Source organism: Ictidomys tridecemlineatus, chromosome 1, assembly GCF_052094955.1.
Source record: "Ictidomys tridecemlineatus isolate mIctTri1 chromosome 1, mIctTri1.hap1, whole genome shotgun sequence".
NCBI lineage: Eukaryota > Metazoa > Chordata > Mammalia > Rodentia > Sciuridae > Ictidomys > Ictidomys tridecemlineatus.
The window spans coordinates 185,985,232-186,011,866 of NC_135477.1; the positions used below are offsets into that span (position 1 = coordinate 185,985,232).

Below are 26,635 nucleotides of genomic sequence, written 5' to 3' on the forward strand. Positions count from 1 at the left end.
GAAGCACTTTCAGAGTCTAAGAAGGATGGCAGAGCTTTGTCTTTCTGCAGGGAAGGGGACGGAAGGAAGCACATTTATTGAGGGGGAGAGGGACAGCAGCCGGAACACCTGAAGGCATCCTGAGTCTTCCCAAATGTCTGCAGGGAGCCTGGCTTCTTGTGGCTTGCAGCAATCTGCTCTGGGAATGGCGACCCAGACTGTCATTATGATCCATAAGGACGTAACCACTACGCTCTAGAGAGGGACAGCGGGGTCTGCAGCTGGCACCTTGACAATGGTAAGGCCATTTGTACTTTTCTCACCAGCAGGCTCGGGGTAGAAGTATGGCCTCAGGGGCTCAGTGAACTCGCTTTTGAAAGTGTGGAGAATGGTACATTCAGTCACATTGTAGAATGAGATCAACCCTTCCTTATACTGCAGAAAAATGCCCACCCTCAGGAGGGGCCCTGTGACATGGAGAACGTGGTGGGAGATGGAGAGGGCCTTGTATGTGCCATCTTTCAGGCACAGGGTCCAGAACCTGCTCTGGGTCTTAGCAGAGATGTACTGTCCTTTGCAGTTCACTGACTCCACACAGATCCCGACGGTCCACTTGCTGTTCCCTGCTACTTCCACCTCCCAGTAGTGGCTGCCACTGGAGAAACGGTTCTGACCCAGCACAGCTGGCATTATATCAAATCGCTCAGGTTTGTCGGGCACATCCTGCTTTTTGGTCACGGATTTCACACACTTTTCCATCAGGTGACACGGCAAGGTAAGGGTGAGCAGTGTCTTTATCCAGTATTATGTCTTCTGCAGAAGGAAGGAGAATTAATGGTAGGACTTCCACTAGAACCATCCAGATTGTAAGACAAGGCAAAAACAGGTCACACTTGAGGTTCTTTCCATAAGTAAGGACAAGATCCGTATGCTATTTCCCATGAGGCCATTCCACATCCAAACACAAAACGGTTCTGACTCAGTGTGAACTACCCCTGAACTATTTCATCTCCACAACAGACGTGAGGTGTTTCATCACAGGTTCCAAAGGAAGTGGTGTAGGTTGGGACGACCATGGTTAGGGCCTTGACATAGATCCCAGGACATTTCTTCAGTATTTAAGCAAAGTCTACCCCGCCCACCTGGGTGGATTCAAAGGGATAGAGGTGGCTGTGGAGGCTCTTACATGCAGAGCAGAGAGACAGAGCGTGCCTGAGATCCCAAGCAGCGGGAGGTGGGCAGCAGCATGTGAGCAGGCAGAGGACCCAGCCAGAAAGGCAGCACTCAGAGGGAGGGAGGCCCCACCAGAGCCTGTCTTCAGGAACGGGGCCTCTGGACAAAATGGAGGGCAAGGGAGAGAGTTGAGAGGGCATGTTCAGAGGCAGCTCCTTGTGGAAGGTTGACAGTCGGACAGATGAGAGGGTACCCACGGTGGGGGTGGCAGGGACTGGATCCACAGAGGCAGCCCTCTCCACATTCCCTTTTCTAAAAGGAGAAATGGTGGTGTTTGTGCAGGTTGATCAGGAGAACCTGAGAGGCGTGAGAGCTCTGAGACTTCAGAAGAAGAGAGAAAAGGAAACCAGCCCATCTCTCCAGTCCGCTTGATCTAGACAGTCTTGTGGCTGTGGAATTGCTGAGGTCAGGACAGAGAGAGGACTGATTTCTCACTTACCTAGAAAGTTATTTCAGATCAGGTGACACCATTCTACCTCTGTTTGCACAGCTAATGCACTGTGGTCTTTTCTAAAATGAAACCTTTCCCAGTCAGCAAATTGGTGCTCATTGGACAGAACATAAGCCCCAAATCAGATTATGTTGACAGTTCAAATGTGTGCTAGAGATGGGGAGGGAAAACACTTCTCTTTTTTCACAGGGGGACTGATGGAACTGCAAATGGCATTGCAAGCACAAAGTCAGTCTTCTCCACAGAGTAATCACTTTGCACTTACCTGCAAATTTTCGGATTTTATTCAGACCTGCAATTGATGAAGACGTTCAAGGTTAACTGGGTGACAGGGAAGGACAGGGCTGTTGTAGGTAATGGCATATGGCACATCAATTGGGAATCCTGGCTTCACTTACCCTGTTCTCCAAGGAGTTTTCTTTCTTCTGCAACAGTAAATAGGAAGAGGTAAGTGTTCTAAGTGGTCACAGAACACATTTATAATTTACCTTATGATAGAGACAGAGGACTTACCAAGCTCTTTGTTAATTTTATCTAAAACCAATAAAACAGGTAGAAAGATATTAATTTACAAAATTCTGAGACATTTGATGCTTAGCTTTAATTTTATATGACTTGTGTGGCATTACTGGATATGTAGAACATATCTCTGAGCTCAGGGTTTGAAGAAACTAGCTGCCTAAGACCACACAGGGCATCTCTGGGCTCAGGACTACTTGGACTGGCTGCCCAGAACACATGCAGGGCACACAGAGAGCCAGAGCTCATCTGCCCTGGAGGTCACTTAATCTGCTTCTTAGATCTAGTGTCAGAAACTGCAATGCACTGGTTCTTCATGTCAATTATTTTTGTTTAGTATGTATTCATGTTATTAGAGAGAAAAAGGGAGAGAGGGAGAGAAAGAGGGAGGGAAGAGAGAGAGAGAGAGAGAGAGAGAGAGAAAGAGAGAGAGAGAAAGAGAGAGAATCCTATTACATTTTCAGTAGTTAGATACAAAATGTTAAAATATCTTTTTACTTATATATTATATTTTAATTCATAACAGCAAAAGACCATCCAATAATGCTATTTCATCATCTTTTCTATTCATTTTAAACTTTATTTCATATTTCTATGAAAGTAACAAGCATACTTTAATGCCTGAATATTATTTATTTTTGTAAATAATGACTAGTGGCCTAGTCTTTTCTATTATGGATTTAATTTTTTTCTTATTTTGATCACAGCAGATACACAAGTAAAGATTATTTATATTTCTCATCTGTAAGATTATAAAGGCTAAAAAAATAACAAATATTTTTGGTCTTGCTTTACAAGGTCAGCCAGGACCCTCTCTAAGGGCCTTGCCACTTGAGTGAGTCACCTACCCTACCAGTCAGGGGGACCAAGAGGACCCTGGAGGCCAGGAAGCTATCTACAATCATTTTGCAGAGGAGTGTCTTTGGGGAGGGAAATGTCCCTAACAGTTCAAGGCAAGCCCCATGTGGTCAGCAAGACTTTGACCCATTCTGGAAGATGACACAACTAGTAGAGGAAGAGACTGAAGGGGCCAGCTTCTCAAAAGTTTCTAAGGGTAGGACTGAAAAGTCTCAGCTTACTGAGTAGTAGAAGGAGAGGGGTCAGCACAGGCGTCACCTACTTGGTCTTGAACACTCAGCAGGGAAGTTCAACAATGTAATAACACGAGGAGGAATGAGAAGTCGGACAACAGGGATGCAGGGAGACTTGAGAGGAAGACAGAAGCCCTCTTAATGTGATGCTGTGTGCAGTTGTGGAAGCTCTAGCAGAAGTTAAGTAAAGCCCCCAAGTGACCGAGAAGGCACCAAAGCCCTACCACCAGACTCCTGCACAGAGAAGGTGAAGCAAATATCTTGGACAGGGGCCCTGTATTTAGACAAAAACAAGAAAATATGATCCGAACTATATATTTTTAGTGGCCCATATTTGTGGAACCATCAAAAAGGAGAGAGAAGCCCTGCATGCCTTATTTAACTGGTAACTTCAGACTTTGGCTTACTTGTATTCTACTTTATAATTTATCATCGTGCTTCTACTTTCAGGCTTAACTTCTGATCATTTTTGCTCTTATGTTCCAGCTATTGTTTAAAGACCAGTTTAGCACTGGGACAAGGAACCTTCTGACCAGACTGTCCAACACTCGAGGTCCCTCAGGACTGGGGAATGGGCAGAGGACAGGAAAGATGATGACAAGGACTTAGATTCTTCACTTTGTTCTGTAAATGTCTGTGAGGGGGCTAAAAGGGGGCCTAAAGACTCGACCTCTCTGCTTGTATTTTACACCAACCTTCTTTGCTCCAAAGTCATCCTGGATTTCAGGAAAAAGGAATGATGGATGGGCCTCATGTGAAGAGTGGAGTCCACCCCACCTTCCCCAGCTCAGGCAACAGCAACTTCCTTATTGGACAAGGCCCTGTGAGACCAGCCTGAGATAAGGATGGGCAGAGCACACCTGACCAAGACCTCCTGCATTGGCAGCTGTGCAAAGCCTCCAGCTGTGTAAGCTCCTCACACTGGACCTCAGTCCCCTTTCTGTAAATCCTCAAAGTTCTTGTCAGACCTGAAGACAGGGCTAAGGACATGGGTCCCCGCATCTTTCCAGAGTAGATGATCAAAGTTCCTTTTCAAATTTTTTAAAACAAAAAACAAAATAAAAAACCATTCAATATCATTAGCCATCAGTAACTGCAGATCGATACCACCACGAGAAACCATCTCACCCCAGTTAGAATGGCTGTGATCGAGACAGAGCAAAGCATCGTGGTGAGTATGTGGAGAAAAAAAGAATTTAATGCCTTGTATGTAAAAAGATGAACTGAAAGTAGAAGAGGAAGTATTCTGGAGGGGGAAGACAAGGAAGGAGTAGCCAGGGTAGAGGTAGGACAGATAAAATCAAAGCACAATAATAGAAACATGAAGATAATGGCATGAGGAAGCCCATCAATGTGTGCCATTAATCTGCAATAGAAATTATGTTATCTTCCAGCTTTAAATCTTAATGTTGTTGTTGTTGTTGTTATTATTATTATTATTACTATTTGGTACAAGAAATTGAAGTCAGGGGCAATCAAACACTGAGCCACATCACCAGCCCTATTTTCTATTTTATTTCTAGTCACGGTCTCACTGAGTTGCGTAATGCCTTGCTAAGTTGCTGAGGCTGACTTTGAACTCACAACCCTCCTTTCTCAGCCTCCTGAACTGCTAGGATTACAGGTGTGCACCACTGTGCCCAGCTAGATGTTATTTTATCTGTGAAGTTTTAGGCTTGGTATCTGTTACTCCTTTGTTCCTTTTTCCCTCTTATGTAGTAACAGTGGAAAAAGTATACCTGTCCCATGTCTTTCCTTATATTTGAAATCATGAACCTTGCTGATTTCACAGGCTCTGGGCTGGAGAAGAATTGTCCCCATGTGACTCACACCTGGAGTCTTCCCTGTGTCTGATTCAGATGAGACTCTGGTCCTTAGACTTTTCCTTTGGTGATAGAAAAAAATTAGGACTTTGAGGATATTGAGATGAAATAAATGTATTTTTCATGGGAGAATGACAGAGATGTGGGGGACCAGAAATTTTCCCCATGGAAAGCTGTGGTCTGAATGTCCCTGGAAGTGCATGTGGAAGAAATAATCTGCTATGCAGCTGTGTTGGAAGACAGAACTATTACTAGGCAATTCTGTAATGGGAGAACCATCCTCATGAAGGAGTTAGTACCACGATCATGGTGTGGGCTGGTTCTCTTGGGAGTGTTCCTGATAAAGGAGTGGGCGAGGCACCTTCCCCTCTCTATGCTGCACATGAACTCTTCTGCCTTTCCACCTTCCACCAAGAAATGATGCAGCAAGTTGGACCTCACAGGATGCTGGTGCCATGACCTTGGGCCATTGTAAGAAGTAAATCTGTGCTTTAAATAAATCAAAGTATATATAAAATACCAGTCTCTGGTATTCAATAAAACAGATTAATACAATATGACCAATTTAAGTAACATAAACTATAGTTATGAGCTTTTCTTCTTCCATGCATGATGCTTTTCTTTTCCTTATACAAGGGCAGTTTGTTTGCATTCTTTTAAAAATGTATTTAAGCCTGACACAGTGGTGCACACCTGTTGTCCCAGTGGTTTTGGAGGGAGAGGCAAGAGGATAGCAAGTTCAAAGCCAGGCTCAGCAACTTAGGGAGGCCCTAAGAAACTTGGTGAGAGCCTGTCTTAAAATAAAACATAAAGAAAAGACTGGGGATGTTGCTCAATGGTTAGGCACCCCTGGGTTCCATCCTTGGTACAAAAACCAAAAAAAAAATGCATTTGATTTTATTTTAAATTAAAACCAAGTATTAATTTACCCTGTATAAATGAGTTGGTCACAATTATTGGAAAACATAAACAAACAAATAAATAAAGGCTTAAAGAACAGGATGTGTCTGAAGTCATCCTAAATCCAATGAGGGGTTTCTTTGCACAGGCCCATTTGAAGCTCTGCTGTACTTAGTAGCTTACCTTATGGAAGAAGATTTTGCTAGGCAGAGAATCTGCCTCTGAGTTCCCTCCAAAGTCAGATGAAGCAGAGACAACTTTGCAACCATTGTGAACACCTCCTGGCAAACCTGGTGGCATTTCGTCTTGTGCCTAAGGGGAGGCAGCAGCGTGGGATGCTTTGAAACAGTCCCACCATGCTGTTCTTGCTTCTTTGCTTTCACACAAATCTCTATGTGTTGGCAGCATGGAAAGCACCCCTTTGGGAGAGTTGATAGGCCCCAGCACAAGCCCAGGAGCAGGCTCCTCACCCCTGGGCGTAGCACCCACACAGCCATCCCAACCTGAAGCAGGATATTTTTGGTAAGTTTTGAGGCTCACAGTCCCTAGGAATAGGCAGAGCCCCTTCCATTTGGGACCCTATGGCTCCTTTCCTCTAGTAGGGCTGTGAGTCTTGGCAGTGGAGCAGGCCCAGTCCCTGCAGAGGCAATGGCCATTCTGTGGCTCTAGGATGAGCAATGGCAGAGTACTTGGCTGTGTGTGTGTGCAGTGGTAGGCTGCATTTGGATGGAATGTGGACTTGGAAGAGCAAAACAGTGTTACAGAGACTTGGGGCAATGGACACTGGAGTGGACAAAAAAGAAACTCTCTCTCTCTCTGGAACCCAACATAATTTAAGGACTAGATTCCTACTTCTCCCAGGTTCATGAATTCAGCCTTTCCACGACCATTTCCTGGATAATGGTGAAATCATCATATTCATAAGCACCTCAAGAGATTTATCTTCCTAAAACAGAATGGTGAGTTTCAGTATGCAATGGCTAACTAAAACTTACCACATTTCTCCAGGAGTGCAGCTGAAAAACAAACAAGTGGAAAAAAATTAGCTGACATAGGTGAAAATGCAAATTCACCTAACTGATGACCCTTAACTCATTATCACCATGCACAGGTCAACAATCCCTGGTCATGGGAGGCTCAATGTAGTGAAATACTTTATGAATATATTGGGCCATAGACCAAATCTGTCAGTGAAAGAGCAGTGAGCATGTGAGAGGAGAATATTCAGGCCCAGGATACATTGTTGCCTACATGATAATTTAAACTAATTTTTAACCTAATTTATTATTTCATAAAAATAATTGAGTGAGGATTAAATAGACGCCATAGATTCATTTTAATTTCATGGGATCTCAGAATTTGGATAAGCAGATAAAATCATGCTTTCTCTGGAAATTAATAGCTATGATTCTGGTAGTAGTAAGAATAACATTATCTGTAATATGTGTTCAGCTATTTAAATATGCAAAATTTTAATCTTGAGTGTGAATGATATCACCTCCATAGCATCATCATAGGTAAATTGCAAATGAAAAATGTGGCTGAATTGGATTAAAAAACTTCTGCAAGATCTTGGAAATCTTAAGTACTGATATAATTTTAAACAGGACAGTCTGATTTCAGATCCCATTAATACACATTAAAGTCTAATCACTACTTATTTATCTCCTATGTGAACCAATATTAATGAATGGATGAATAAATTAAAAGGAATCACAGAAATCACACAGAATTTATTTCCTTCAATGAAACAGTTTTTATTCAATAGATTAGGCACTGTTAGATTTGTATAATGGCTCAGGAATAAATCTGATTTGTGAATTTTAATACCAAATACTGAATACCAAATAATTGGCTGACTTTTAGGCTGTTTGCTTATTGGAGCTTCTCTGAGTGGATTCCTTCTTAGCTTTCTTCCAGAAAACCTCCCACCTAACCGTATAATGCATTCTCTGCCCTCAAGAAAATGTGACATGCGCAGCACCATCTGAGCGCAGATACGTTTGGCCTCTCAATTCTTGGCCAGCGTTCAGGTAACATTCTCTCCAGGAACCAGATCTGCATGCTAGCCGCCTGGGCTTGCTTCTGCCTGGGCTTGGGAAAGAGAGTCCCAGGGCTGATTTCCCTTTCCTCTGAACAGGCCACCCGCCTCACTCTGGACAGCAGTGCTGCCAGCCCTCGCCTTCCTCACCACCACCTCTCACTCCCAGTCCCTGCTCTTCAGCAACTTGGCCTGGCTGGCCCCTCCTCAGCAGGACCCATGGGCTCACTCCTCCTGCTGTGGGAGGAGTCACTCGTCATCACTGGAGGGCGTGAGGGAGGTGAAAGGGCTGAAGCCCCACACCACGCCTTCCCCCATTTCTGCAGAGGACTGTCTACCTTCTATGAATGCTCAATATGGACCTTTCAAATTACAATGATATTGGTTTAATTGTCCCCAAACATTATTTTTAGGTGATTAAAGGAATTGCTAATGGATTTTGGTTTTGTTGCAACAATCACAAATATCAATTGTGTATGTTAAACTACTGCATAGGTCAAAAATAAATGTCACTTACCTTTCTCTTGTTCTATTTCTTCTATATATGAAAAAGCACAAAAAAAACAATATTAACAAATTTCCTCTTGTTCTTAACTACAGACAGTCCATCCCAGGATTTGGTCTCCATTTGACAACAGAGAACCTGAGACCAAAGCTGGGTGTTCTAGTGTGTGTGACACAGAGAGGAACTCATATTACCCGAGTAAGAAATCATAACACAAACTGAAAAACACTTTTTAACCTGTGAATAAATTTATATGGAACAGAATATTAAAAACTTTCCCTTTATGCTTTAAAGTTTTGAGTGAGGTTCTCCTGCTGAGAAAATAGGCAACAATTAGTAACAAACTCTACATCCTCCACTAACTTTCAGGTACTCAATTCATCACCAAAGCATTAAAGAGGAGAAGACCTGTCAAGTGACCAGGAGCAAATAAAATAACTCAGGGCAGAGCCAGCCCTGGATGGTGTTTCCAGAAGGGCTTGCTTCATTCTGAGGACCAAGAAGGAGGATGCCTCTTGCATTCCACGTAAACAACATGTCTTAGGGAGCTCCAGAAACAGCAAGAGTGTTTCCAGATGCACATCTTAGTGTTTTAAGGTCCTGGCTCTTTAGCCATCCTGAAGCCTGGGGTCTTCCAGGCTGGACCTTACCTCAGTCTCCACCTTGTGCTGATTCTCCTACATAAAGAGTTGAAGGTGTCTGGAATTTCCCTGCTCTTCCATTCATCTGCCTCACATTTGGAGTATTTCAGACATCAAGGGTAAACAGATCCTCAGAAGCTTCTTTGGAAGAGTCACAATAATAATCTCTGTTTAGTAGTAGCCTAGTTCATGTTTTCTCAAAACAGCAGTTAAGCATTTGACCAAATGTGGCCACATAACACATGGTCACTTACACCTTTGCTGCTGGCTATAGGAAGACATACAACCCACTTGCTTTAGGCAGGAATCACTCTCATTTGATCTCACTCTAAGTCCTTCAGAAAGGCTTCCAGAACCTTTATTAGTAGAGATCTGGGGTCATAATTTGTCTAGGAAGTGCAGCCTCCTACTCTGCTCCCAGGGGACACCTTCTCACATCTCCTCGAAGCCTCTGGTTTACTAGCACAAAAGCACTGAAGACAGGTCAGGCGCAGATTTGAAAAGAGAAAGAGGAGGACCCTGTCTCAGCAGAGGACATCTCTTCCTCCTCCTCCTCCTCCTCTTCTTACTTCTTCTTCTTCTTTATGGGTACTGGTGCTTGAAATCAGGGGCATGTAACCACTGAGCCACATGTTCAGCCCTAGTTTGTATTTTATTTAGAGATGTGGTCTCACTGACTTGTTTAGTGCCTCGATTTTGCTGAGGCTGGCTTTGAACTCAAGATCCTCTTGCCCCAGTCTCCTGAGCTTCTGAGATTATAGGTGTGCAACCCCACACCTGACTCTTCCATTCATCTGCCTGGTTCTGTGTTGACATACTTAAAGGTAATCCTCTGTGCCCTTGAAACCACTGGTCAGTCTTATATGTTCCTTTATGGCAAGATGGACAACTTAAAGACTCCCTTTGGAACCACCACTTCTCCCTTCTTAGGTCCTGTACAGTCTGGCTGGTCCCCCATAGGCTGGCACATTCCTAGGCAGCTCCTGACCTGACTGTTCAGATGGGACTCTCTGTGGCCCAGAGGAAGCTTGTCAAATGCACGTACCAAATTGCTCATACCAATGTAAGACCAAGTCACTATAAAATATTAATTGCCAGGAATAACAGATTATATGAAAAATTAGGTGTTACAGAGTATTCAAACCTGAGACTAATAAACAGAATGGATTTCATATTTCTCTTATCCTATCTGATTTGATGGATAAAACTGGAGGCTATCATGCTAATTGAAAGAAGCCAATACCCCCAAACAAAAGGCCTAGTTTTCTCTCCGATATGCAGTTGCTGACTCACAGTAGGCAGGGGTGGGAGGTGGGCCATGATTAGTGGGTTGTAGGGAGGGGAGAGAGGACTGGAAAGGCAGTAGAATGAATTAGACAGTCATCACTTTCCTATGTTCATATATGAACACATGACCAGTGAAATTCCACATCATATACAACCACAAGAATGCGCAGTTATTCTCCATGTATGTGTAATATGTCAAAATAAACTCTACCGTCATGTATAACTAAAAGGAATGAATAAAAAATATATAAATCAATAATCACTTTAAAAATGAATTTTAAAAATCATTCCATGAAATTCATCAGCCAGACACAAAATGATTTTGAGAAACATTAAATGATTGATTATATGTCATTTCTCCTTAAATATGTTTATATATTCAAAAAATGCTAATCGATATCTGCCTCAAAAAAAAAAAAAGATTCATTCTTCTACTCAACAGTTAGTTATATGTCAGCCAAGGGCCAGAAACTCAGCAGGCCACCAGGTCTAGCAGTGAAGGAGAGGTAGCTCCACCTTGTCACCTATACAGACCAACATGCAAGGTGACAGGGCAAGCAAGAGAATGGGATCCTGGGGAGGGCTCTGTCCTACCCCAGGGGGAACAAAGAGTTGCCACTCTCCTGGAGGGAAGGCAGGGCTAACCTGGAGGTAAATAAGGACACACAAGTTCCAGATGGGAAAAAAGCAAGTCCAAAGACCTACAAGAGGGCAAATATTATAAAGGACAAAGCTGACAGTGAGAGACATTGGCCAGATGGAGAAGTAGGAGGCACCAGGCGCCACATTTCCTCACAAGCAGTGAGGTGGCTATTCCCAAACAGGAATAGCTCTGCAGGGGACCCAGCAAATGATAACTCCAAAGGAAAGATCACCAGGAAAAATCAACACACTTGAGATGTATGGAGAGGCTGATGGAGAAAGGCTGCAGCTACATGTGTCAGCCAAGTGGGGTGTGACCAGGGACCCCGAGGTCTGTGTTGACAGTGTGAAGACATGGTAACCATGTGTGGAATCCATCTATAGTCTTAACATGAAGCCAAAACACAGATTAAAAGCAAGGGCATAGCCATAGCAAATGGTCAAAGGACACATAATATAAAAAGATAAAAAATGTGACATATACTTTCAAGAGGTGTGTTGGTTAATGGAGTTAAGATGTTGAGTTTCATTCTGCCCAGTTCATTTCTTTGTGGTCAGTTAAGTTCCTGTTTGCTTAAAATAGTTTGTTTAAACTAAGTTTTCTGTAAGCCTCACAGGGACCACAAAGCAAAACTTATAAGAGATGCACAAAAATTGAACAGTGAGGAGTTAGGATACTGTGGGAGAAAATCATTTAATCACAGATGCTAGGAGGAGAAAAGGGAGAAACCAGTAAGAAAACAGGCCCATGGTAGCAACAAGCCCTTTGCCATTGACTGCCTGAGTGCAAGGGGGTTGAATCCTCTCGTTAGAAGACAGAGTGGCTGGAAGAATTGGAAACAAGTCGCAGCCATACACAAACCACAGGAAAGTCGCTTCAACCATAAGGACAGATACACCCAAAGTGAAGTGATGGAAACCGTCTCATGCTAGTAAAACTAAGAAAGAACCGAGTCACCTAGACTAATATGGACTTTAACTCAAAACCATGTGGAGAGACAGAGAAGAACATTAGCCATGACATGTTGAAATAGCAGGGAGAACTACAGCTCTGTAGGTATACACCACCTTGTACAGCTGGAATATATGCAAGCTTTATTTGTCCTGATACCTCAACAAAGCTAAAAGTAACAAGGTTGAAAGAGACAAGAAAATAAATTAAAATATATTGTGAGAAAAATCATTAAAATATGGATAAATGGGTCAATCATTTCAGATATTTTCTTTTTTAAAATTTTATTACATAAGATCAGGAAAAAGCCTTTAAAAAAGTTGAGAGTTGATTCAGATACATTTGGTTAGTATGTCCCAACATAATAAAGCAAAAATAATATTAAGGGAGAAATTGAAAACTGAATTAGAAGAAAAATCAAGGTGAAAATTAATCAGGTTTTTTTTTTTGTTGATGTATTCACCTAGAAACAATCATAGAAAAGGCCAACCAAAAATATGCATCCAGGTTTAGGGTTATGGTTAGGATTAGGGTTATGCTTTATGTGGCCTTAAAAAATAAGATCATTTAATAAGCTGAGATATTCACAGTGAATATGATTCAGTGTGATAATCTTAAAATTAAAATGTCTGTGCGACTACAATTCATAATATTATCAATGATAATTTCAGCAGATAACTAAATGACATAAATACACTTTAAACTAATTGATGATTATTATGTCTAAATTAATTGTAACATAACTTTAATATATCAAACATTTTTCCACCATATGTTTGCCTCCAAAATGTAAAGAAATTGTACTTACCTTTCTGCTTAATTAGCAGTTCTGTATGAAATGAGATAAGTAATAAACAAAGGTAAGTCCACAGCTATCAAAGTCTGGGAGACTTGCTAGAGAAACAATCTTGACTCAATTCTTTTAAGCCATGACTTTGTAAAAGATTAGCCAGATATGAGATAAGAATGAGGACAAGGCAGAAGAGATGCTGAGATGGTGTTTCCTCATCATCCCCAGGTTGTTTTCTGAGACTGCAAAGCACTGTGGAGGGCCATTGCCCTGTGGCCTGTGTCTACCCCTGCCTCAGGTTTCTGCTCTTTTCTGTGGGGCTCCCTGTAAATATTCCTCAAAGAACTCATCTGGTTCTTCTGTGAGACCTGAGCACTAAGGGACAGGGACAGGGTCCAGGCCCTGGGCAGGAGTAGGTGTGGAAAGAGTGGAAAGAGTCAGGATGCCCTGGACCAGCCAGTCCGTCTCCAGGGCCACAACTGGAAGAAATCCTGGGCATTGCAAAGATGTTGTTGTCCTTGAGCACTTCATAGGGTGTGACTTGGTGATGATAAAGAGCAATCATTCTTTGATTATTGGTGTGTGGGCATGGAGAAGGATTCTAAACCCCAGAGGGTTAGAGAGGATCCTCCAGGCACAGAGAGGCAAATGCAAAGAAGGCACTTCACATACAATTAGGGAGCCTTCCTTCTTCTCAAACCCAGGGAAAGGAGTAAGCAAGCAAAACCAGCAAAATAATGAGCAAGAAATAAAAAGTGGTAACAGCAGGCATTGGTAGAGCTCTCGATGGTGGATAGGGCTGTTTTCAGATTGACCCCTTTTCTAGGATTTTATGGGTTTACTGCAACATTTCCTTTAGCATTCTTCCCAGTTTCTACAACCAGTTTCTTTATTCCTCAGAATCAAAGTCATATTTACAACCTGGAAGGAATAACAGAGATAATAATCCAACAAAGCAAAGGGATGCTTGATCAAGCTCATTAGGGATACTAAGAATCCCAAACTCCCTATTGATATTTATTGATATTTCCTTCCTCAAATCTGTCCTTCAAAATCATCTGGCCTTTAAATTGTAGCCAAATACTTTAGCAGAGAGGAATTTTTGAATGACTCACCATGTGTCCCTTGAGCCTATCTTAAAAACAAATATGTGCCCAAGTTAAAAGGTACTTGTCTAAAATCCTGACAGTTCATTATTCCACAGGCCACCAAAGTCTATGACTTGTGTAAGTTGGGATTTACGTTTTTGATGTGTATGAGCTCAGAGATGTGGCTGTGCTCAGAGTCACAGTTGACAGAGACAGATGATCTCGGCTTGTGATTCCATCCATGTCAGATTGGGATGGGTCAGATGGGTTTGCCTGAGCACCCTCTCCCTCACCCCTTCTCTGGGTGCCCACCGTGGTACAGGAGAGAGTTATGGGTTATGGTACAGGAGAGTTCTCTGGGTTATGGGGCTCCCTGGGGGAAACACTGCCACAGGCATTAGGCATTTCTTTTTAAATAATTTTAAACTGTCTGAAGGATAATTTCTCTGATATTATTAACTAGTTGGAGGTAGAGGAATAGTCAAGACCCAAAGGAGATTTACCTCCAACATTGTGTTTCTAAGCTCAGGTAGTATCAATGATTGTTACCCACGTTTACTCACCTGGAGGGGCTCTTCACCTGAGAAGTGGCCTGCAGAGATCACTCTTGCACCTCAACTCTGTTGGGAATCTCTGCCTGCTCTGGAGACCTGGAGACCTGCTTTTCTGATCAAGCTCAGCATCTGCCCTCCAGAGCCCTGGACTAGGACACTGGGCAGTGCTGCCCCTCTCTAATTCCCTCAGAACTGCTTTACCCTGTAAGCCTAGTGCCTCCCCCAGGGCCAGCCTGCTCTGCCAGGGACGTCTTTGCAACAGCAGCAGGACCAAAGGTCCTCATCTTCAGCTTGTAGCATCTTAATCATAATCCTTGGGATGAAGCAGGTGCACTTACCTGGTCTAAATAGACCAAGTGAGTGAAACTGGAATTTCCAAAATGGCTCTTTTGATTTTAAAATCAAAGCAGAATAAATTGTCTTCCTCTCAGAAATAAATCTCAGTCTATTTCTCCTTCTTACATCTTCTTCTCTATTTGTAAGGCCCACAGGTAGGTAAGACCCAGGTGTGGACACATTTGGTAACTGCTTGTCTTCTTGCTGGATTTGACCCACTCCTCAACCTTGGACTATTCTCCTACATCAAATTTTAATACATCGACTTTAAACTCTGATGTTTAAATGCTTCTCAATATCTTCCTAAACCATCAGTGTGGTCCCTGGCTCTGAAGTGTCAGCATCACACATTAGCTTGTAGAGTCCTCATTTTTACGACCAGCCTGTACCTGCTGAACCAGAAGTTGGCATAGGGCTCAGCTCTCTGCACTTTTAACAGCTGAACCTGTGGCACCCCCAAGTTGGAGACCCTATGCTCTATGGGGTCTTCATAGAAGGCTTTCTAGGCAGTGTGGTATGGTGATTCTGCCTGGGTTCTCTGGAACTGCCAAAGCACAGCTGCCCCTTGGAGATGTTGCTGAAAGTGTGCACACAGGCATGTTAAGCTGGGCAGGTGGCCCGTCCTCACCCATGCTTTTCTCTGATCTGCTGCTAACATGGATGGCCTGAGTTTCTTGGAACTTTCTGAGCTCTCCCACTTCCCACACCTTCTGATGCTGGACAATGTGTTCCAGAGACCTAATGGGGGGATGAGGTTCTGTGAGTTAAAACTAAGCCAACTCACCATGCTTTGTCTTGAGTAGACCTAAGAAAAGAAAAGAAAGATGGATTGATTGGTGAGACTCACTGGGGCCTAGGGGAGCTGCCTTTCAGCTCACAAGAGCTCTGCAGATCCAGTTAGATACCAGGTCCCTACAGAGTTCCTTTCTGTAGTTGAAGCAGCCCAGAAATGTCCACATTCCTCTCTTCCCCAACTACAGAAAGCAGGATGCAGAAAAAAAAAAAGGCAACAGAAAAAAAAAAAAAAAAAAAGCAACGCTTTAATCCAGGAGTGGAGTTCAGGGCTTTTACCTCCAAGCCCAATGTTATGAGGAAAGCAGCTTTGCCTGCTCTGGTGCAGACTTTTTGGTGCTTTAACTATTGTGAAGTGAGTGGCCCAGTGGCAACAGCTCTATTCCACAGATGTGCCTTCCTCACCTCCGCTGCTTCCCAGGCTCTGCTTCACACCAAATGGAACCTAAGCATTAGGCAGAGGCTTCCATGCCTCCACCCCAGCTCCAGCTGTTCCCTAATCCACTTTCTCCTTCTGGGAACTCACATCTGACAATGTTGCATATTAATGAGCCACACACAGTTTGTCTGTTTATGTTTGGCTTATTTTTCTATGTAGTATTTTGAAAGTTTATCTCTATTAGAGAATATAACAGAACTTGTTTTTTGTGTCTGAATCTATGCCATATTTGTTCATCCATTCATATGACCGTGGATGCTTGGGATGTTGATGCCTGTGGCTCTTGTGAGTAATGTCACATGGACGCTCAAGGGCAGGTGACCTCTGTTGTTGACTCTGTGGGCACACACCTGAGGGGGGTGCTTGGTCCTAGGATAATTCTGTGCACAGCTTTTAGAGAAAATGCCAGGCTGCTTTTCACCAAGACTACAGCATTTTAAATCCCATTAGCAATGTGCAGGACACAGAAGGAGGAGGAGGACCCAGACCCACAATAGGTGGCATGAGAACCACCTCACACTCTCAGTGACCTAAGGTCCTCCCATTAGCCCAGCTTTTCTGTTGTACAACCCTGGGGACCAAGCAGAACACAATGGGCCCTGGTGGTAACCAGACCCGGTCCCAACCACTGCAGCATCCCTGAACTGGACCTCACACCAGACACCAGGAAATTTAGAAAGTGGGAAACTTTACTTTCCCCATGGGAAATGGAGTCACACCTGTGTTGCCTGTGCCCTTAACTTCTCCAGACACCTTGACACGTGGACGCTTCTCAATTAATGCACGCTAACCGATAAATGCCCACATTTCAGCATGAATATAGACATTTCTTGATAAATCAGTCATTTTTGACTTGAGGGTCTCACAGTGTTGCCAGGTTGGTCAAGCCATTCTCCCTCCTTAGCCTGCCAAGCTAGGACCATAGGCGTGCACCACCACACCTGGCTCAAATCATTCTTTTTCATTTTCTAAGTTTTATTTCTGATTGTTTTCAATAGGTAATGCATATGTGTGACTCCCAAATCAAAGGAATACATAATAAGATAAACTTTGTGGGGTTCCCTCAAACCTGTGCCCAGCTACTCTACCCCCCAAACCAGAAGTCCTTCCTAAGTAGAGAGGTGATGGAAACCAATTTGAGAAACCCCAGGCTGTTCTCATTTTATTTCATTTTTAGTATAAATACTAACAGGGATCTCTTTCATTCTAAAAAAAAATGTTTAATTTAGACAAATATTATGCAGTTACACTCTCTACATTTAACCACTTTCTATACTTTCTTCAAATTTGGTTTATGTAGAATCAACTTAATAAGAGTATACATTCCTTTTCCCCCTTTATATGATAAATCAGTGTGATAAGCCTATTCTACACACTTTTTGGTTTAATTTTGTTTGAGCTGAAAGAGTGCATATGTGGATCCAAAACAATGTATCTTAAAATAAGAGCTTATTCAGTATAGTTAAACAATTGTTTTGGACATATGCTCCCAACAATTGGACACGTACACACACTCACACACACTATTTGATATTTTTCTGTAGTTCAAGCTGATATAATTATCAAATTAAAATAATAAAAAAGGGAAATAGTGAAGATCGTAATTTGAATGAGATATTTTGAATAAATGATGATTGGTGACATTGAAGTAGTACATTTGGAAAAATTTTCCAAATTATCAGACATGTTGTCAAATTATTTGATCAATAACCAACATTCTTCTTATATTTTTCTATTGGATTCTTTTCTGGCTTCCAAATACTATTTTTGGTTCATTTAAACAACTCTCCATATTAAAAAGAAACCTGTCTTCTAAAGTTGCACAACATTAGTAACATCATGTTTTGGGACAAGCCATGTGACACTCTGGGCAGGGCTCTGTCAAATGTCCCTTGCAGGGACTGGGGCCCAAGAGCAGCACGTGCACAGGGCAGGCATCTCTTCCCACCCTGGTTTCTGTCCACCCTGTATGAGTACTCCCTTTGCAGGAGTAGGGGAAGTAAATCGTGCAGCTGGCTCTTCAGGATACTGCAATGGGGTGAGCATCCGTCAATAGAGGGGTCTAAGCCAGCCACATCCTGGTCCTACAGGAGGGCTGGTCAGGGTCTGGACAGCACTGGCATTGATGCTGATGGAGGGAAACCTTCCAACAAACTGGGGGACATGCTGGAAGGCAAGGCAGGCAAGGCCTCAGCTCTTCTTCCAGCCCTCCTGGGAGTGATTCTTTCTGAGAAGTGTTTTTCCTTCACTGCCCACAGATGAGCAGTTGGTTCCCATCCTGCACAGTTCCCTGGGCTACCCAGGTTTCCAACAGCTGGCTTCAATCCCAGCACTTCCCACCTGGAGTGAGAATCGGGGCATGGAAATGAATTCTCTCAGGAGATGCTTTCTTTGGAGACTGGGAAAATGTAGACAGGCGAATGCAGCCCTCTCCTGAATGTAGTTTAAATCTGTCAAAATCCCATGACTGTTCCCAGAGGAGTCACCTGAGCCTGATCCAGCATGCACCTTTCAAAGTTAGAAAACACTGGCATTCTGAGGACAGGAGAAGATGCCCTAAAGCTGACCAAGGGGTTCTGCTAAGAGAAAACGCCACAGCCTTTGGCCATCTTTGGATGGAGAGACAGATAAATAGACAAACAGACAGACACATCCATAGGAGGTTCTAGTTTTTGAATGCAACTATTTAAGTGACGGATCTGAAAACAATCCCACAGACACACTCATACTTCTCGTGACGAGGTGGTTGCCTCAGCCAGGAAACCTGTCATCTGAGAAAGACGCAGGCCAGAAGGAGAAGGTGAATTCTGTTTCCTGTTCAGGTTATTCTTTCTCAGTTTTAATTCTGAAGACTACCCCTCATCCACTCCTGACTTTCTTGCAAACCTTCCACACCAGTCTTTCAGTCTGTCCCCACTCACCTTTGTCTTTCCTAGCAAGCAGGAACACAGCACAGATGGATGCAGCGAGGACCAGGACAGAGACAAGCACTTCCAGCACCACCATCCAGGTGCAGGAGCTGGGGAACAATCCCTCTGCAAATCAGGACACTCTCTCAGGGTCCCTGGACCACGTGTCCTTCTGGGGATACTGTCAGGAAGGGCCCAGTTTCCCAGTCCAGGCCCTTCTCCTGATAATCCTGAGGAATCAGGGACCCTGAAGAGACTCCTGCTGCCCTGCGACTCCAGAGGTATGGAGACACAAAGGATTTATTTTAAAAATTGTAAGAAATTTTAAACACAGTGAAGATACAAAATCAATTCTTCAGCCACCTATGTACTAAGAACATTTCTTAAAATCAACACAAAATTCTACATATCTATGGGGTGCCATATGAAGTTTTGATACACATATGCAGTGTTTAGTGTTCAAATTGGGTTAACATTCATCTCTCTTCAAATAGTATTTCTTCTTGGTGAAAACATACAAAAACCTTTCTGCTAGCTTTTTAAAACCGTGGTCTACTTCATCATTATCTATCGTAACTCTAGTGGACAACAGAACACCCAGACCAATTCCTTCTTTCTGACTTCTTCCCCATTGACCACCTTTCCATTATTATTTAACTTACATTAGCATCTCTGTGTTTGTGACTTGTAATTATGTTTTAATAAGTAATATCTTCAAAAGCACCATGTTTCTCCTTCTATCCACTTCTCCCCCCTCTACTAGGTCATCCCTAAGGGACTTTGTCACAAGGCCTCTCTATGCAATTAACTTTTACATATATGTATTTGTGATCCTAGTAACAATACAGAGGAGTCCTGGGAGCTTCTCTAGGATCAAGGAGGGGTTGTGATGGTTTGGCAAATAGGTTTCCTGTTCAAGATTCTAGAAACAGAATTCTACTTCCTCTCAGGGCCTCTTCTGGAATGGCCATGGCCAGCAGGTCAAAGTGACTATTGGGCAAATATTTTAACAATGGGTTGGTTCAAGAGAGGCATCAAGGCCACTCATTGAAGGACTATATTTAACTATAAAGCACTGTATACTTGGAATTCTGTAAGAGAGTACATCACTAACTACACACCAAATATAATAAATATGTGAGTTGATGAATGTTAATTAGCTTGATTAAGGCAATGCTTCACAATGCATGTGCATATCGATGTCACCTGTCATACCTTACATAGGGGACCTTTACTGCCAACAACTTTTACTTAATAAGATTGGTTCAAAATAGGCCTTAGGACACTATTGTTGATGGATTACCTTGATCCAAAAATCTTAGCAAAAGGCTTAGAAATGAATCAATTGGGAAATTATAACTTATATAGTAATTGCTTCCAACATAAATATGAAGAACTATATTCTTCTTCTATTTTATCTTCTACATTTTCATTTTCAAAAATTCTGTATTACTATAATTTTTGTTGCTCTAATCCCAGCTAATCATTTCCTGTTAAATGTTTATTCCTTTCTCCACTGTATAGTTCTGAGCAGGAGGTTCCATCCTTTTGCTCTCCTCTGAGCTTATGTTATTAAGATTAATACTTTTTTAAAAAAATAATTTACTCCTCTGACATTAGTGCTTGTCTTCTTCATGATTCCAACTTTTCAAACAAATGTGACTTCCCAGACTAAGGCACAAAAGAATATTGACCCAAAGTCCTTCCTTAGTACTGTTCTAAGAAGGAGGAATATGAAAGAGGAATAAGGAGGAGAAATATGAAATAAGCCCAGTGTCTTCAGGGGCTTACCCTCCCACAATGAAGTGCATGACCAAAGTCACACACCGTGAGTGGGAAACTTGGTACAAATACCTCAGGCATGGCTTCCCAGAGGGGACAATGCTAATGTCTGAGCATGCAGGTGTGGCACCCAGCTGAGTACAGGGAGGAGAATGGAACAGGAGGGTGAATGTCCAGATCCCTGCTGTGGACCTGCAGGTGGGCAGAGAGGAGGTAGCAAAAGGTGACCCTGCAGGAGCCAAAACAGATAGGGTGTTAGGAGCACCTTTTGCAGACTTATAGACCTCAAATCCAGACATTTCCTATTAAAGGACTGTGCACTGAACCATCTGAGCAGACTTCATGCCTGCACAGTCACTGTGGGAGTCACTGTAGAGCCTGTGGGGTCTTTTTGTGCCAGTGGCATGACTGTATCAGCTAACCTCATAACACTCTATGGGGAGACTCTCTCATTCCTGCTCCCTAACAATTGGGCACTGGGAACAGGAAAGTTAGTCTCACCCAAATCTGCAAAGCTGGAAAGCGATATGGAGAGGAACCCCTCAATTCATCAATGTCAACTGCACTGCACTTGTTGGCAGTGGTTTCCCTGGGCAGTGGGCTGGATGATCAGAGGAGAGCACTGGCAGTGTCCTACAATTCTCCCTTACTCTCTGAATGCTTTTGCACAGGCAGGCATTCATATTCTTGTAAAATAAACCAATGGCATTTCTTTGACATGGAGAGAATTATAAAACAGGACAGAAGACATGTTTTCCTAGCTCCCTGGGTAGGAGGAGTTGCAAACTGGTGAATGGCTGCATCCTTCTGGGTTGTCCGTGGTGAGCCTTTGCTACTCACACCCTCTCTCTCAATGGCCAGATCTCAAGAATGTGACATGGAGGGCACTGACCTGCTAAGCAGACACACACTCCCTTCTGAGAGCTGAGGATGGGGTTCCTTATGAAGCAGGACACATTTGCACTCAAGCTCTTGTCCACCATGATGGAGTTTTGCACTCCAAACAAGCCATCTCTATCTGTGGTCCTGGTTTCTGAGGCTGGGGTCAGGTGCTGCTCCAGAGAGTCCTCCCAGTGCACCTCGGGCTCTGGATACCACCCTGTGGATGTGCAGGTCAGCTTCAGGCCGTCGGCATCGTCAGTTTCAACATGAATATGAGGGGTTGACCCGAGCCTGGAAAGTGAAGAGAGGCAGACACAGCTTCTTCAAGTTCTGAGCCATTTCAAGTGGTGTGAACTTACGTCTGCTGGTCATCTTTGTAAACTGGGAGTGGGACTAAAACTAATCAATCAATCAATGAATGAATAAATACTGACCACAAAAGACTTTAGGGGGAATAAAGTAAATCACCCATGTCAACATTTAACATACGAGTCCCTATCATCCTTTTTATTTTTCCTCTCCACCCTTTGAAGCCATACTAATCATTTTATCTGGTTATTTGGAAAACTGGACACCAAACTTGTTATCAATCCAGGAGCAGCCTGTGCAGCTGCCCTTGGTGGTGATGAGGACTCAGCGGGAGTCCCACATCTGGCCTCCAGGCTTTCATCCTGGCCCTTCTCAGAGGAGCTCACCACTATGTTCCTGGACATGGTCGGGGCCCTCCATCAGCGTGGCCATCCCTTGCTGCACAGGCTGCACAGGCTGGCTGAACTGTGGCATGGACTTGCCTGTCACTTAGTGTCAATTAGGTTTAAATGTGAAAAGCAGTTTGCACCCAGCAGCCGCCACTCTGGACCATGCAGACCTGGGTAAGGTAAGCAGTGGCAGTGGCCACCCAGGAGACCACATGCCCCAGCCCCATTGGAGCTAGGTGTGGCCTGGAGCTTCCCACAGGGGCTGAGTGGCAACTGCACATGCTGTGGACTCTGTTTCTAAGGAGAAGTGCCCCTGCCTCCTGCCCCTTCCTCTTTCCTGGGGCTGCAGTGCAGGGAGACTGGGAATCATCCCTGGTAGTGAAGAAGGAGTCCATGCCATGGTGGGTGCAAGGTCAACATGGACTGTGCAACCTCACAGGTCAGCTGCTGCGGCAGACCTGTGCCCAACACCCCTGCACTTGAGGTAGGAAGCTCTGCTATAGGACACTCGTTTGCAGGTTAGTGAATAATCTCAATCTTCGCTAACATAAATGATAAGATACAAACAAATGTACCTGGGGTCAACCCGCCCGTTGTGGGTTGAGTTCAGTTTCCTATAAAGACATGGTCAAGTCCTCACCCTAATACTTGTGAATGTGACATTCTTTGGTAACAGGATCTTTTCAGATAATTGGTAAAGACTAGGTTGAGTTGGATTACGGTGGGTCCTGATCCCATATGACTGCCAACTTTTTAACAAGAGAAAAAAGACCCAGGGACACAGGGACATTAGCCATGCAGATGTGGAGTTCGAGATTGGGTGGTGAAGCTACAAGCCCAGGGACAGCTGGGTTGCCAAAAGCTGGATCAGAGAGGGAAGCTCTCCCCAGGGGCCTTGGGGCCTGGCTCTCCAACTCCTCGATTTGAACTGAAGGCCTCCAGAAATGTAAATAAATCTAGATAAATAAACAACTTCTGTTGTTTCAAGCAAACTCATTTGTGGTGAGTTGTTAATGGAAGCCCTGAGAGTCTATTGATGACCCTCTCATTTCACCCTCTGAGGCCTTGCTAATTGGGCCCTAAACAAGCATCTGGAGTGAAGATTGAATGTTCAAGCCCATGGTGTCCTGCACAGCAGGGACCTCAGTGTCTGAACAGGAAAGGGTCATTTTAGAAGCTGAGGGCTTTGAGAAGCAGTGGGGAACACCTGCTCAGCCCAGCGGCCCCATTTCCTGTGCTGACATGGAGCAGCACAGCAGAGCCAGTGGCTTCAGCTCTCCAGACAGCAGCTCCCTTTCCCTAGGACATGGGTGACACTCTCAGCGCAGGGGCTGGAGAAGCCAGGGAGTAGCTGGGGCTCTATAATAAGAACATACAGCTCAGCATACAGGGCTGCTCAGTGAAGAAACAGAGGGTAGTTTCCACTTGTCCCTCTTGGCCCTTCCACTTGAAAACATGTCCCTCTGTGTCTCATCACTGGCTGTGTGCTCATGAGTTCAATAAAGATGGGCTTGTGTTTCGTATATTCTAAAAATACAGAGCTCAGTTAGCAGAACTTTATAGAAACATGGCAACAAGGTGCCAGATTTTCTGGGGATAAGAGAGTAAGGTGGTGCTCTTAGTCAGGCCACTGTCCCCTGTGTTACCTATTTTGAGAATCTGAGATATTAACTCTGAGACCATCCTGGGGGGAAACCCATGGTTTTTGCTAGTGCAAAGAGACTGAGGATATGACTTGACACCAAGGCTTTAAGTGGTATTTCCTCTCTCCTAGAGGAGAATTTCAATATCTGCCTGTGGCTCCCCCAAGATGTTAGTCCATGGATCTGTGCTCCTGTGAAGCTGGCTGGGGAGTGGGATAGAGATGAGCCTTGGCTTTAAGAACTCAGCTTCATAATTCACTGAAGGCTGGGGTTCTGCAAAGATTTGCACCTGCAGCACCCACTGATGGTTAAAGATGGGGGACCGCGTGGGGTCTCACTAAACTCAAGGTGTGGGAGAACCTTTTCTCTAAGACACACAGTACACTGGGGCTGCCCAAATGGATGACATCTCCAGCAGGCACTGATTTCTGACCTTGAACCAAACTTTACTCCTCTAGGAGGGAGGAGCAGGTGAAGACATGTGGGCCAGAAACTACACAACTTAGACCACCACAGGACACTGAGGCCTTCTGGAGAAGAGGGCCACAGGCTCAATCCAAGGACCTGCAGTTCACCTGGAGCTGGGCTCTGGTGAGGCCTCCTAACCTGGCGCAGCAGCCACCACCACGCTGCATGGTGTGGAGTCCAGTGGGTGTGACCCAGAGGCTCAACCCAGAACACCTGGTCTAGACAGGCTAAAGGACATGCTCACTGGGAGGAGGTGAAGAAACAGGCTATTTCATTTTCCTGGCTTAAGTAAAGAGAACAGCAGGTTCTCAGAGTGGTGGTTCCCACTGTCATCACCAGGACATGAGGGAAACTGCAGCCTGCCTGGAGGTGTGCCAAGGGTCGCTGCCTCAAGTAGGCAGCAGAGAAGCCTTTCTTTGGAGAAGTATCTCATATTTAGAAACACATTTTGTCACTTACTACTCCAGTATTTATACTGTGACAGCCCTGAACGCCTGTGATTATTTGGGAAGGCCTGGCCTTTCATGAATTCTGGCTTCACCATGCGCGTGCTATGAAAGATGCATCCTACACTCTATACCCACTGAAATACCAAGCACTCCACACACAGAGAACATGACGAAGTCAGTAACCTGCTTTGGGCACAGTGGGGACCCAGAGCATGATAAGGAGCCCAGTGGAGCTCATTGCTATAGCTAGTGCTCCATGCCAACAGTGCCCTAGGGGAGGCTGGCATGAGTTCCACCTCGTTTTCCTCAGCATTCTACCTGCTCTTTGTGCTTGAGTAGAAAGCTCAGCTGCACTTGCCCTGACTTGGGGAAGATGTGGGAGTGGAGCATCGGGGCTGCCCCCTGTTTGATACAGGAGATGAGCAGGTCCAACCTGCCCTGGCTTCAGAAGCTCAGTAGGCTCAACGCCCTCTGATGGTGGCGGCTGGTTTCTCATGAGGTCCCCTATGAGGAGGGAGATACAGAAACTCTTTCTGAGGCCTTAAGATGTGTGTGAAGGGGGCTAATCCAGGCTCAGCCTCTCACTGAAGCTGGACCCTTACTTCCTCCTTCACCTGGCAGGACAGATACTTTCCTGGGGTTCATATCTGAGCAGGAGCAATACAGAAAGGCATGAACTTATGCAGGACCCAAGTAAACCAGAAGGCAAGGGTGGGCAGCACCACATTAGACCACCCAGGATTGTGCTGGATGTGAATAGAAGTGAGGTACACTGAACTCAGGCCTGATGGTGGGTTGTGGAGTCTCTCTCTATATATCTCGCTCCTTGTGGGGTTTGAAAGCCCAAGCTGTGGGCTTCTGGGACCCATCAGAAACAAGGCATGCTAGAATCCCTCCACTTCCCTCTCTGGAATTATGTTGACCATGCAGAGATGCAAATAGATTCCTATTAAAACGTAAGAAAGACAAAAATAGAGCCTCACATCTCTACCTTTCTTGGCATCATATCTAGCATGTGTGTAGCTTTGCCCAACTCTGTTCATACACGATGGCATCAATCTGGCTCTTGATAAAACAGAATATCAATAAAAACTCAATCAGAGCTTCTGTTTGACAGGCTCACCTGTGACCTCCACGTGGAACCGTGCTTCATTGTGGTATGTGGAGCTCACAAATAAACACCTGTAGTCCCCTTCATCTGTAGGGCAGATGGGGTGGATCCTCAGGGCCACCTGCCCTCTGGTGATGTTCTCCCTCAGGAGCTCAGTCCTCCCATGATACTCTGGCTGCTGCTGCTCCAGATAGTCTTTGGAGTCCCTGTAGTAGTGCACCAGGCCCAAATGGTTGCCATGGAACTACCTGACTTCCATGTGCTGGGCATCTGTGGAGGGGCTGAGGTTGCAGGGGAACTCGGCCCCTGCTCCCACCACTGCGATGACTGGTGACTGAGGTCCCATCACATGGAATTGTCCTGGAAATCAGGAAGATAAAGCATCATGGACAAGGGCTGGCAGGCAGGGCTGCGACTGTGTGATGAGAGCAGCAGATCAGCTCATGGACACACCGAGCCATGGCCGGCTAGTGAGCAGGGGACGCTGGAAGGCAAGGTGAGTTCAGGAGGTAACATGGGATGTGAGGGTGGGTGCAAAGACCTGGTCCTTCAGGTGTGCTTTCCCAGGGGCTAAGAACTGAATTCAAATCCATGTGCATCAATTTTGGTATAACAGAACCTACAAAGTTA

At 44.4% G+C, this 26,635-nt stretch overlaps 1 protein-coding gene across 1 annotated transcript; it reads right to left on the bottom strand.

The window, feature by feature from the left end:
* Window positions 1-234: 234 nt before the first annotated feature.
* LOC144367232 (butyrophilin subfamily 1 member A1-like) lies at window positions 235-26,351 on the bottom strand. The gene is made up of 9 exons (XM_078022841.1): window positions 26,254-26,351; window positions 26,018-26,211; window positions 25,308-25,398; window positions 21,647-21,927; window positions 8,555-8,575; window positions 6,992-7,012; window positions 1,929-1,955; window positions 1,166-1,311; window positions 235-729 (listed from the first exon to the last, which is right to left on the bottom strand). Exons 1-9 carry the CDS (start codon window positions 26,349-26,351, stop codon window positions 235-237), a joined length of 1,374 nt encoding a protein of 457 aa, XP_077878967.1.
* Window positions 26,352-26,635: the final 284 nt, after the last annotated feature.

What these genes read in the sequence shown, in the direction of transcription:
- LOC144367232 (XM_078022841.1), bottom strand. Translation starts at nt 26,351, where the DNA reads ATGGGACCTCAGTCACCAGTCATCGCAGTGGTGGGAGCAGGGGCCGAG. An exon ending in GTTGGACCTGCTCATCTCCT is followed by an intron (nt 21,928 to 25,307) that starts GTATCAAACAGG and finishes TTCACTTTCCAG; the next exon opens with GCTCGGGTCAACCCCTCATA. An exon ending in TCTGTCTCTCTGCTCTGCAT is followed by an intron (nt 730 to 1,165) that starts GTAAGAGCCTCC and finishes CTGATGGAAAAG; the next exon opens with TGTGTGAAATCCGTGACCAA.